Genomic DNA, 12,774 nt, shown 5'->3' on the forward strand with positions numbered 1-12,774 from the left:
GAATCTTGCTGACCTTGCTTTGATAGCTTTCACTGGGGAATTTGGTCCGAGCGTGGAAGCTGAGATATATCTGGGGAGTATTATTTCGGCAAGCCTCTCCAGGCTTAATTATTCTGAGAGAGTATTATTTCAGCAAGCCTCTCCAGGCTCAATTATTCTAAGAGGGAGTATTGTTTCGGCAAGCCTCTCCAGGCTCAATTATTCTGAGAGAGTATTATTTCGGCAAGCCTCTCCAGGCTCAATTATTCTGAGAGAGTATTATTTCGGCGAGCCTCTCCAGGCTCAGTTATTCTGTACAATTTTGCTGGATTTTCTGTATTTTGCCTTTTTTTGTTGATTTTTGGCTTTTTCTGTATTTTTGCCTTTTTTTCGTTGATTTCGGCTTTTTCTGTTGGAGGGATCCCAAACACACTCACAGATGAAGTATGCAGAGGAATGAAGATGTTGTGATGAATGAGAATGGGCCAATACGGGCCGTATTGAATTCAATACGCCCGTATTGGTGTGGACGTTATGGCCAATGCTGCCGTATTCATTTCGGTACGCCCGTATTGAGTTGAAAATTTGTTCATAACCCTGATTTTAGTACGGGTGTACTGAACATGGTACGGGCGCATTGTTTTTTCTGAAGTTTATATTTTTTGTTTCTTTGTTTTTTTGTTTTTTTTGTTTGTTTTTTCAATAAACAGAGAATAAGTGATCTTCCAGTACACCTATCATCTGTATGCATGTATGCGGTATGATGCACCTAATTCTATTTGATTCATTTTTCAAAAGAATTAACCGATGCGTTTCTCTGTTTGAATTTTGCCATTCCTCTAGACGGGCTGTGCGCTGCCGATTTACATAACCGAGGAATGATGCGTGTTATATCGAGATGGGCGTCATCAACCCAGTGATCCTCCCCTTCCTTTAGAAGACGTGTCAACCCTCCTATTGACCACTATATCTCCATGTTTCCACTAGATTATCCTAAAATCATTTGGGACAAGAGAGAAAAGAAAGGAAAGATATTTTTGTTCTGAAGTTTGTGTTTTAGAGGGGATTTATTTTTCAAAAATGGTTTTTGTAAGAATGGTTGGCCAAGGTAGGCTTATGTGTTTAGGCTTGTTTGATTAAACACTTATGAAGTTAAGAAAATCTTGTTATTTGACGTTGTGATTTTGACAACTTAGATAGCTTTCCTTGAACCTTTCTTTTTGAATTTGGTTCATGGTACCATCATGGGTTTCTTTTGCTTTTTTGATTGTCCTTATTTTTGCCTAAAACACCCCTTTGTGGCGTCTTAGCGGACCTTTATTTTTGTTTATTTTTGCAACCCTAATTTTTGCCTAGGTCACCCTTTTGTGGGATTCCTAGCGGGTCTTTTGCTCTTATTTTTGCGCAGCCCCCTTTTTGGGTTTCCTGCCGAGCTTTTTTGTTTTTAGGATTTCTTTTTTATCCATGATGGCACCTGTCGAGGCCAAGGGAAGGTGCTCCAAGTTGTCACACACACTTCCACATAAAAATGATGCGGGTTTATTTAAGACGATTTTAACCTCATTCATGTTTATTCAAACAGGGTTAAAAAATAATGTGGCTTAGAGATTTATTGTAAGCAAGAAAAGAAGCAATGAATAAAGAATGATTTTATTATAATCATAATGGAAACATGTGCCCTATCGAGGCTCGGGGGTCGGGCTGTCCCCGAGGAGTAATCTCTAACAGTCATCAGGTCTATACATCCCTATCGGAAGGAGAAGAGCACTTGATGACGACGACCGGCCTTGACGCTTGTGAACCGGCCTTCCTAAAGATCTGGCTTAAAGAACGTTGAGAAGGATCTTGGTTCCTCTTCGTCCTTTGATCTTTATTAGGGTTGTATCCTAACCCTTGTTTCCCCGGATTATCCTTGATGATGGGTAGCTCGGGAATTCCTTGGGAGTCCTTGCCAAGTCCTTGTCCAGGCAAGTATCCGTTCTTGGTGAGCATGGAGGCTACCTTTTTCATTTCTCGGGGAAACGTTTCAACATTGGCGATCTCCAATGCTTGGAAGGCGGTTTCTAAAGCTTCCTCTGCTGCATCCACGTAAGGTATGGTGGATGGCTTGCTGATGAGTATGTCATCTTCAGCTTGTACGGTCACCAGTTTGTCATCCACTATGAATTTGACTTTCTGGTGGAGCGTAGAGGGAACAGCTTTCGCATCATGAATCCAAGGTTGGCCGAGGAGACAGCTGTGTGCGGGAGTAATGTCCATCACTTGGAATTCGACATTAAAGATAGTGGGTCCAATTTGGATTGGAAGATTGATCTCTCCCACCACTTCTCTTTTAGAACCATCGAAGGCTCGAACGATCATGTTGCTCGGGCGCATTTGGACTCCCTTGATTGCCATTTGATCGAACGTTCTTTTTGGCATCACATTCAAGGAAGATCCATTATCCACCAAGACTTTAGCGATGTGATATTCCTTGCACTTTACAGAGATGTGCAAGGGCTTGTTGTGGTTCGGTCCCTCAGCGGGGATCTCTTCATCGGTGAAAGAGAGGTGATCATTAGCCGTGATGTGACTAACAATCCCCTCAAATTTGTCTTGGGAGATAGTGTGCGACACATATGCCTCGTTCAAGACTTTCAACAGAGCTTGCCGATGCGGTTCGGAGCATAGGATCAACGACAACAGAGTAATCTTTGCTGGCGTCTTATGAAGTTGATCCACGATGGAGTACTCGCTTTGTCGGAAGCACTTTAACAGCTCGTCTGTCTCCTCCTCGGATTCTTTTTCCTCGGTTTTATCTTTTTCTTTTTCTTTTCCTTTATTCTTGGGAGCTTTATCATGAAGATCTTCGGGAGTGTAGATCCTGCCACTCCTAGTCATGCCCCCAAGTCCAGCGATGTTAGAGATATCGCTGTCGGCAGAAGAATGGATGTCGTATATCCATGGCACAGCCTTATTTGATTTGTAAGGGAAAGGCCTTGGAGCAGTGATCCTTAATGGTGTCGGACCTTCCCCTTTATTCGTCTTGATTACCAACAACGAAGTTGTCGTGTGCTCGCTTGGCGCAGTTGTTGGCTTACACTTGATAACGAACGGCGTGCGATCCATTCTTTGAACATACGCATCGATTTAATTCTTTCTTTTTATTAATGTTTATTAATGAATTACTAGGAGGGATGTATGAAATGCAAACCTAGATCCCTCCATGATCTTTGATAAGAATGCATGATATGATGACGTTGAATATGCATGCATTGTGTTTATTCAACTAAGCATTATCATGTTTTCGGGATGCTCCTAAGATGATGCATGATAATTGCTTGGTTTGGATGAATAACCCCTTTTTTCTTTTTTTTTTCTTTTTTTTTGGGTATTTTTTATTTACTATTTTTTTTTTTTGTATTTTTGGGTGAAAAGGGAAACTACCTATATGAATGTGATGAAGGTAGATGTTAACACCATGTAATGGAAGATTCTTATTCCTATTTATTCTTATTTTAAAAAGGAATGTTGTATGTTTAAAGAATGCAATGTATGCTCAAACAATGTCACATAAACAATGCACACACAATTCACTCATCCACGAACAGTCACGAGCGAATCACGAGGTAGGGGTATCCTGCAGAAAAGTGCATATTCAAGGTGGTTCTAACTGTTCTCACCGGTTTGAGGCCCCCAAGGTGCCCCCATTATAGGGACCCAATTCCTCTCGTCGTGAGTCGATGGAAAGTTCCAACGCACTGTCGGACTTGAGTTCATGGTTATCACCTTGAGTGATGTTTTCCGACAACGGTCTACGGGCACCTATAGACCCATTCGACAACCGGCCGTACTAGCATCCACTCCCTATGGCTTTCCACTCATGCCCCCGGGTATAGAGGGAACTGTTGTGTGCAAAGGTTTGTGTGCAGTTTTTATTTCAAACAATTGCAAAAATTTAAACATACAACAGTTATTAAAGCCAAATAGATAAAGCATGTTATCATACAAACAAGGGGTAATAGAGTAATTTTAACTATTATTTGTTAAAAATAATCTGTCACTAAATGGGACTGACTCTCGAGGCATCCCCACGGAATCAGAATTCCCCAGTGGAGTCGCCATCCTTTTACTGCTTTCTGATTGTTGCATTGCATATCTAATTTATTCGCCATGTAGATATCTTGTTCATAATCGTTTATAATAAATAGGGGTAATTTAGTAATTTTACACTATTATTAATAAAAGAATCTGTCATAGGGAACCCGAAAGGGGCGTTGTGGGGTGCTAACACCTTCCCCGCACGTAACCGACTCCCTTACCCAACTCTGGTTGTAATGGCCAAGGTTGATTTATAAAATCAATTGCCTCAAATCTTTTTCCAATGTTTTGAGTAAAACATTGGTGGCGACTCCAAGAACCCTACTTTTTGCGAAAACCACTAATCCATAGAGGGTCCCGCTTGGGATTAATATGGATTGGTGAATCATTTAATAAAATTGGTAGCTCGACAAGGTCTCAGTTTGAGAATAAGTCGTTCTATCAATCCACCACTTTTCAAAACATAAAAACGAGTCTAACCATCGTCGCGAATGCCAAGGTCCGTTTCGGCTGGTGGCGACAAGGACAAGCTATGTATTGGTGGACAACTCTAGTTAGGGAAAAAAGGCTTCATAATGACCCACCCATACAATATTGGAATAACCTAAAATTTGTTCTAGAGTGCTAGAAAGGTCCTTGTAGAGTAAGGAGGTGGCCAAAAAGTGCCCCATACGATTTTGCGAGAAGATAATATAAAAGCTTGCTTCGGAGGTTTCAATCTCTTTTCCCTATTTACTACTTTAATTGTATACTTAGAATAGTCATCATGTAGACAATAAGTCAAAAATCAATAGATTAGGAATAATGTAGAAATAAATAGCCATGTATGTTTAATAAATAAAGGGGTAAAAGAATACACAAATACACAAAGAAAACATCAAATTGAAATTGAAAATCACACCAAAATTCCTTGAACCACTCACCTTCCTTATGGCATCAATCCTAGCCTTTTTCTTTCCAAATTGTGATTTCTACTTCAAGTATTCCTCATTTCCCTACATGTTAAGCTTTGTTGTTGTCAAATGAAAAATTCCATTAAGGTGTAAAACCCATTCTATAAATTTGGTTCTTAGCTTTAACAGGGATTGTTTTGTTGAACCAAAGATGATTTCATATGTTCAATACTCCAGTTTTGATGATAATAAAGCAATGACTTTGAAAGACTAATATTTGTCTCAAGTCATTTTAGGAAGCATGTGCCCAAGGTTGTAGAAGGAATGAACAACAAAAGATATTTTTGTAAATAACTCTTTTCTACAAACACCTAAAATGAGACAAGTGTAATACTTAGTAAAATAAGATAATTAGCATTTGCATTCAGCTTCTTGTGGAAAACGTTTACATTTTATAAGTGTTCACAATTCAAATGCTTGTACAATGTTTCGCACTCTTAATGAATACATTCAAACATTTAAAAAACATGTTGATAAATGTTCTAATAATATGTGGATGTTACAAATGCTATATTACTTTATTTTTTCTTTTGTATATATGAATAGACAAGTACATTACATCTAAATTAACGCAACATCTAAAAAAGAAAGTAAAAAAAAAAAGAATTACCAGCCCAAACAACTCATTTAGAATCAAAGCTCTCTACATCATTCTCTTATCAAGCCTAGAGTTTATGAAACAATGAAGGATTTGAACAAGTGTTGAGAACAAACATATTATGCAAATCAAAGATAACACTTCAAATGACCAAGTGTCAAGGCTCTCACCAACGAATATATCTCTAAAGCTTGTAAAATAAGAGAAGACTTGAAGAAAATAGTTGTTGTAATCTTGTGAATATATTGTATAAACACTCATTCAACTATGCCAAAACATTGACGAAATATCTCTAAGACTTAAATGTCTAGAGTGAAAACTTAATTTTAGCTATACTTGCCTTAGCAAGTCAAACCTCTTTTAAGTGTACCTAAACATACATATCCTCTCTATGAGAATTAGCTTGTAAACACTCCATACATTTTCTCTTGTCAACTTGTAGAGTCTAGTTAAAAAATACTGCTACATGTGGTTATATCCTATCCAAGAGTGGCATGGAAAATACTTTATGTGGCCAAGAATGACATAGAATACTTGTTTGTAAATGTTTCCAATTTAGTGAAACCCTTCTAGTTTGAAGGTAACTAGCCATAGCTCAATTGAGTGAACTAGTATAAAATTGCTAAGTGTTTTATGCTATCCTATGTTCCTCACACTTTTGGATGAATAGTTTTTATTAGCTTCTAATTTCCTACTTGCACAAAGCTTTAAAAATACACTTACACACATTCAACTCACCTTTTTCTGTGTTTATTTCAACTTCATGATTTTTGTAATAGTTTTAATTTGGTTTTTTTTTTGGCTTTATAGCTCTCGTAGGTGAGGTATGATATTGTCCTTTTTACCTATTTTGGGCTATGCATGTTTAAAGTTAGTTTTGAAGTCTAGTTACTTTTGGGTTTTTTGATGTTAAGTAATTTGTTTTATATGGGTTATAAGTAAGTAAATTTGTTTAGCATGTTAAAATATTTGTTGTTGAATCCCAGTATGTGACACGTTTGTATGCTTATGGGTTAAAATGACTTTTTTTTTTTTTAATTTCAATAGCTATTCATTCCTTGCTGGTTAAAAGTTAAAAAAATCATTAAAATGGTGGACGACTAGTTTGCTGACACTTGTAAAAAGGCTTGCTTCTTGAGTGAGCTATATTTGTATATATATCTATAGATATATACAAAACAGCAACATCAACTACAAAGAGTGATCACGACATCAGAACCATTAAATCAACAATGCATTCAATGTCACATCTGACTATGTATTGTATAATCCTTAACCCTTTCAACTTTATAACAATTATGCATCGCCACAGATATAACAAGTCAGAGACCTATACAACAAATGGTTTATTCAACGCAACCTTACTAGACTTTTATCAACTTTGGTCACTCGAGTCTTACTAACATAAACTAAAAAGGTTATGTATTATCATCAGGTATAATAAAGTTTGGGTGTGAATCTATCACGACATTAGTATGGTTAGACCAACTCCTTAATGAAATTAACCTACCTCTTATACTTTAAAAACTACACACCCTTCAAGTAGTAAGTCGAGGTATACCCTAGGCAACCTTATTGAACCAAAGAAAATAATGTGTCTAATACTCCAATTTTGATGATAACGAGACATTAACCTTGAAGAGACTAATATTTGTCAATGTCATTACAAGACACATGCGTCCAAGGATTAAAAAAGGAATGAAGACTAAAAATGTTTTTGTAGCAGATGTCTTTTACAATCACATAAATAAACAAGTATAAAGCTAAGTAATTTAAAATAGTCAGTGTTTGCATCTTTTAAGTGTTTACAAGTCCAATGCTTATTGGACTTCTTTTCGGCTTAATACATGTTTTCAAATGTTTGAAAACATATATGATAAGTGCTTTAATATTTTGTACGCAATATAAATGTTATTATGCTTTATTTCCTTGATGTGCGCAAAAAAGGCACAATGAGTCAAACTAGTACAACGTCTAGAAAAGGAAAGTCAAGCTATAAACATAATTGTCAGCACCTAAAGCAACGAATTCAAACATTGTCTTGTTTACACCTTTCCTTTTCATTTCTATGTATATGTGAAGATCTGAAGCTTTAAATAAGTATGAAGAACAACTATTTTTGTGAAGATTAAAGTTCACATTCAAACTGCCAAGTTTCAAAGGCTTCACCAATGGATACTTTTTTATGCCTATAAATATGAGAATACTTGAAGAGAAATAGTTAGACGTTGTGAATATTGTAAAAACGGTTTAGTTGTGCCCAAACTCTGATATTTTATGTAAGTTTTGTAATCATCGTGCAATTGACGATCAATTGAGGAATGCCTAATTAAGCAAACATTGCCTTATCAAGCTACCTTCTCTGATTGTACTAAACATATACATCCTCTCTATAAGAGTTATTCTCGCTCAAAACCCTTTTTCTGCTATAAGCCTAAAGAGGCTAGTTAAAAAATACTACAACAATTGATTGCATCTATAACTCAAAAGTGACACAGAGAATATTTATTATAAAAAGTTTCTAAGTTAGTGGAATCATTACAAAAATACATGTATTAATTTTATCCATTGTTCTCCCCACATTTTTTAAACAAAAAGGTTTTATGAACTTATATTATTCATTTAGGAAAAAGTTTAAAAATCTACACACATTCAACCTTCTCTTCTATCCGTTTCTTTAACCTTCAACTTACAACTTACGAGCCAACTCATTACCCCATATGTAAAGTATTAATTGACCAAATGCATATCATTTTTGACAAAACATTTAAAGGACACAACTTTGGTTTTTTAAAATGAAATATTCACTTTAGAAAGCAACTCTCAATTGAAGAGGTTTGGAACTCATTGATAAAACCTTTGGAGCTCATTGATAAAACCTCCTAAGAATATGTGACTAGAATTTCAAACTTAAAAGATTTTCCAAACTGAAGCCAAGTTTTCTCCTTTAAACCAACTTTATTTATAAAAATGTGACTACAATTTCAATTGAACACAAGTAAAGTTAACTGGCAAAAGAAAATTAAGAAACTAAAAACATTTTACCCAAAAACATTTTGGCAAATGTGTTATAAGGAAAATTTTCAAAATCCCCCATGTAGAAATATTCAATAGCCCTACGTCTTGATTCAACTGGAGAAACGTGGGAACCATTTGTTTGAACGAAATCATGTTTGAATCCACATTAAATTTGATTAGATGTTGATCATTATAAACAAAAATGAGTTACTTTTGTATCAATTTTAGTTAAATGTTGATAGGTGAAAACAACAATTTGTTGTTTTTACATCAATTTTGACGTAATTCATGTTTTTACGTGAATCGTGAACATGGAACCAAACATGCACCAAGACACTTTGATCCGTAAGCTACTTCTTCAAAGATCATGATACACAGTATTATTTTGATTTGCTCCCTGCCAAAGCCAGTGTTGGCCTCGCAATTTTTGTTAAAGAAACTTACTTTTTCACATAGCTTTCCTATAAATGACTGACTAGGAAACCAAGACAAAATGGAAATCAACTAGTGGCCAAAAGGAATGATCCTATTTCAGTATAAATTTAAAATAAGCAGATAAATACTTAGTTACCAAGTTGGAAGACATTGTTAAAAATTGACAAACCAACCTCCCCCAATCCAAAAAATACAGTCAGAGAGAACTCCCACAGAACAGGACTAGGGATTTGAATAACTTACTAGTGATAATGATTTGGCATTGCAGAAGAAAAACTGAAACAACTCATTAGTGATAACGATTTCTGGTGATAAATTCCCCATTTCATCTATATATTTTGAACATATAAGGCTATATGTTATCTTTACAAAAAGAAAATGAAGCTAAAATGGTTTAGCAGATGCAAAAAATCTGCTACATAATTTCAAGCAGACTACACAACCCAAAAGATGAGCAATTTGATCTACCGTACTGGTTAAGTTCATACCCTCAATGCCACCTGATCCTGCCATGAGATCTTCCTCTTCACTGTCCTATTCGAACCATTCCCAATATTTCTACAAACCGACAACTTGACGTCGTTGTGCAGCTCTTCACTCATTCCTCTTGATGTAACTCTCTTCTGTTCTTCAACCCTCATGGGCTCAATATTACCCAGTAATTCCTCCTCTTCTCTCTGCACAAGATGACACCAAAATAGATTAAAAACACATTCCTACTCGAATGAGATATACATGTTTGTTTATAAGCCTAGAAACGCTATTAAGAACTTTTCTACTAAAAAATACTTTATATTTTGGATAGAAAAGTTTTCAAAAGTCTTTCAGATTGCATCCAAACATACACATAAACAAAGACTGTTCATCAAGTAAACAAAACGTGAAATTAATTACCGAAATTTCATTCAAGTCAAAAAATGGAGTGATACGCTTCTTTGTGGCTTCTTTTCCACCATGAATCCTGTCTTTGTGACTTAAGTCAGGCACTGGAGCAGAATTGAAAACAGAAGGATCTTTTTTACCAAGACTCCTAGCATTCTGGTTTAAATCAAACATATGAACTGTTTTTTGCACTGTGGTCTCAACTCCGTTGGAAATCCTTTCTTTAGAATTCAAATGAGGTGCCAAGGGGGGCCGCATAGTAGATTCCTTATTATTATGTTTCTTGCCCCTTGGGATATGGGTAGCTTGGACTTTAAGCTTTTGCTGGTGTGAAATGTCTAGCTTTGGATTAGGCTTTAGGGAAGGATTTTGTATCAAGTATCTATAACGTTGCCTCAAAAATCTGCAGTTACAAGAGTGATAATTCTAAGGATAAACTCCCTTGACTAAATAAGAAAAGATTCACACTATTAAAAACCCCTAAAAATCAAAAGCATGATACTTTACCGAACTTCTGCTGAGAGTATCAACTTTTTCTGCTTCGCAGCCTGCAATTTCATTCTCATGGCATTTGTTTCCTGAAGGCATGGAAAATTATAATTACTACTTTACTAGTTTTCAAAGTTATAACAAAGAGTTTGCCAAAAGGGAAAAGACGAAAAAGTAAAAAAAATAAAAAAATAAAAAATAAAAAAATTCAAAAATCAACAAATAAGCGTAAATGAATATCTCATTACAAAGATTTAAGTTCCTCCGCAAAATGAGTCCAAAAAATGGAGATGCCACAACTAATCATCTATCTAATTGACTAATTCTTAAGATCAGGTCGTAATAAGTTCAAAAGCCAACTAAAAGATTATATAGAACATAAAATTAAAGCCAATAAGAATAAGGATTAAAAAGACTAATTTTCGGGAATCACAGATTCCCAAAATAAAAGGAAAAAAGAAAACTACAACATGAGAACAATAACGCTATGTGATTATTGTTCCACGTTTATTGCAACATTCAAAGGAAAAAGGTTTGAGTCCAAAAATTTGATTTTGGTGAAGGAAGAGAGAGATAACCTGGACTAAGAATTTCTACAATTTAATATAAAAAAAAGTAACAGATAGGAAATACTCATAACAATTCATGTGATCCGAAAATACACACAGGTTTTATAACATTCAAATAATCAAAAAACAACATAAGATTCTCGTATTGCTTTCCTTAACAACAGACAAGGACAAAGCCAAGCCACGATCAACATCCAGAAAGACATCAAAGGAAAAAGTAGATCTATCATGAAAAATTCAAACTTTATTAAAAATTAAGAAAAGGGTTACCTCCTGCAGGTCTTCATAGTCCTGCAAAAGACTCTGATGCCTCAACCTGACCCTCTGATCCTCATACACAGTATAAGGTGGAGACTCTACAGACACAACCCCTTTCATCTTCTTCATCAGATAAGAAAATAACTGAGCAAACCAAAAACAAAGAACCAACAAAATCTAAAGGTAACAAACAGATGAAGAAGAAGGTGGGTATTGGGCAGGGTGATGGAACAAGATGTAAGAGAAGGCGGAGAGAGAGAGAGAGATGGAATGAGAGGAAAAGAAGCACGCAACAGAGAAAGAGAACTAGAAGGAAAGAATGAGATAAAGAGAAGAGGGAAAGAGAGACAGGAACGGGAAGAGGAAAGAAGGTTCTTCTGGCTTTCCTATTTTCTCTGTGAAACTCTGACCAAGACAAAGAAGCCCCAAAAGGAAGTCCACATAAATCGGTGAAAAATATTGTTGTTTTGAGAGACAGTGATGAAGTTGGGATTTTTTGGGGTCTTGCAGAAGGGCAATTAAGGGAACACATTTTTATGATAGAGAAAGAGAAAGGGGTAGAGTTGTGTTGTGTTGTATGGTTGGGTATAGTTGGAGGACGTTTCAAGCCATCTATCTAGCTAACTTCCCTTTCTTTTTTGTTTCCCATTCTTTCTTTCTTTGTTTCCTTTTTGGTTTTTCTTCCACCTATATTTTGGTCCAACTGGGCCATTGATGAGAGAGAGAAAGATGGGTTTTTGATGTGAGAGGGTGCGTGGAATTTCCATGTTTCTTCTTTCATTATTTTTCGGTGGTTGCCTTGCCTCGCCTCTGAGTAGAGAGAGAAAGTGGGAATTGGTCAGACTCGGAGTGAGAGATAGAAAGAGAAAGCGATTAAAGACAGTGGCTGGAGATAAATGCAACGGTGATGATGCTGTTGTATTAGTTGTTGTTACCACCTTAATTTTAGGCCTACACAAACGACACAGATGTGATCCACATTATTATATGCAGAGTCAATTTGTATGTATTTACACGCATGCCCCTATTTTTGGTTTCCTTTGATGCTAAGGTAGTAGCTGCTTTTTCCTCGCCCTTTGTCCTGGGTGGAGAAAACTTAATGTGGCTTTTCATGATGAACTTTGACAAAGTAAGGAAGAAAGATACCAAATTAGCTTCAAGCCAGAGAGAAACCCATTTGCCAATTGCCCCATTATTTTGTATGCATGATCCGGAAAAGGAGGCTACATAGTGCCCTTGATCATATTCCTTTCTCTCTCCATTATCTCAAGGGTGAATTTGGGATTTTGTAGTCAACACCAAACTCATGAATCACTATCTTTATATTTAATGTTTCCCCCATCTTCGTGAATGGAATTGGAAACAAACCATCACCACCACCCCCTAGTTTCAGGCCTTTGTGCGTGATGTGTCACCACCCTACTTGCTGCCTAATCGTCACTACTATTACTATTGCCTCATCCAACATTTCTTTATTCTAGATTTTGGAGAAATTCCACGTCCTTTAAATTTT

The 12,774-nt window shown here is 36.1% G+C and overlaps 1 protein-coding gene across 1 annotated transcript; it reads right to left on the minus strand.

Moving 5' to 3' along the window:
- Positions 1 to 9,352: 9,352 nt before the first annotated feature.
- LOC109809836 (uncharacterized) lies at positions 9,353 to 12,403 on the minus strand. Its single transcript, XM_020373238.3, has 4 exons — positions 11,274 to 12,403; positions 10,453 to 10,523; positions 9,958 to 10,348; positions 9,353 to 9,740 (listed from the first exon to the last, which is right to left on the minus strand). The coding sequence occupies exons 1-4, from the start codon at positions 11,388 to 11,390 to the stop codon at positions 9,546 to 9,548; spliced, it is 774 nt and encodes a 257-aa protein (XP_020228827.2). The 5' UTR covers positions 11,391 to 12,403; the 3' UTR covers positions 9,353 to 9,545.
- Positions 12,404 to 12,774: the final 371 nt, after the last annotated feature.

This window comes from Cajanus cajan, chromosome 2 (assembly GCF_000230855.2).
Source record: "Cajanus cajan strain Asha chromosome 2, NIPB_CcT2T_4, whole genome shotgun sequence".
Taxonomy (NCBI): Eukaryota; Viridiplantae; Streptophyta; class Magnoliopsida; order Fabales; family Fabaceae; genus Cajanus; species Cajanus cajan.

Excerpts from the sequence above, each read along its gene's own strand:
- LOC109809836 (XM_020373238.3), bottom strand. The coding sequence starts at position 11,390 with ATGAAGAAGATGAAAGGGGTTGTGTCTGTAGAGTCTCCACCTTATACT. Across the intron at positions 10,349-10,452 it reads ATACTCTCAGCAGAAGTTCG|ATTTTTGAGGCAACGTTATA; the intron begins GTAAAGTATCAT and ends TTGTAACTGCAG. Across the intron at positions 9,741-9,957 it reads TTGACTTGAATGAAATTTCG|AGAGAAGAGGAGGAATTACT; the intron begins GTAATTAATTTC and ends CATCTTGTGCAG.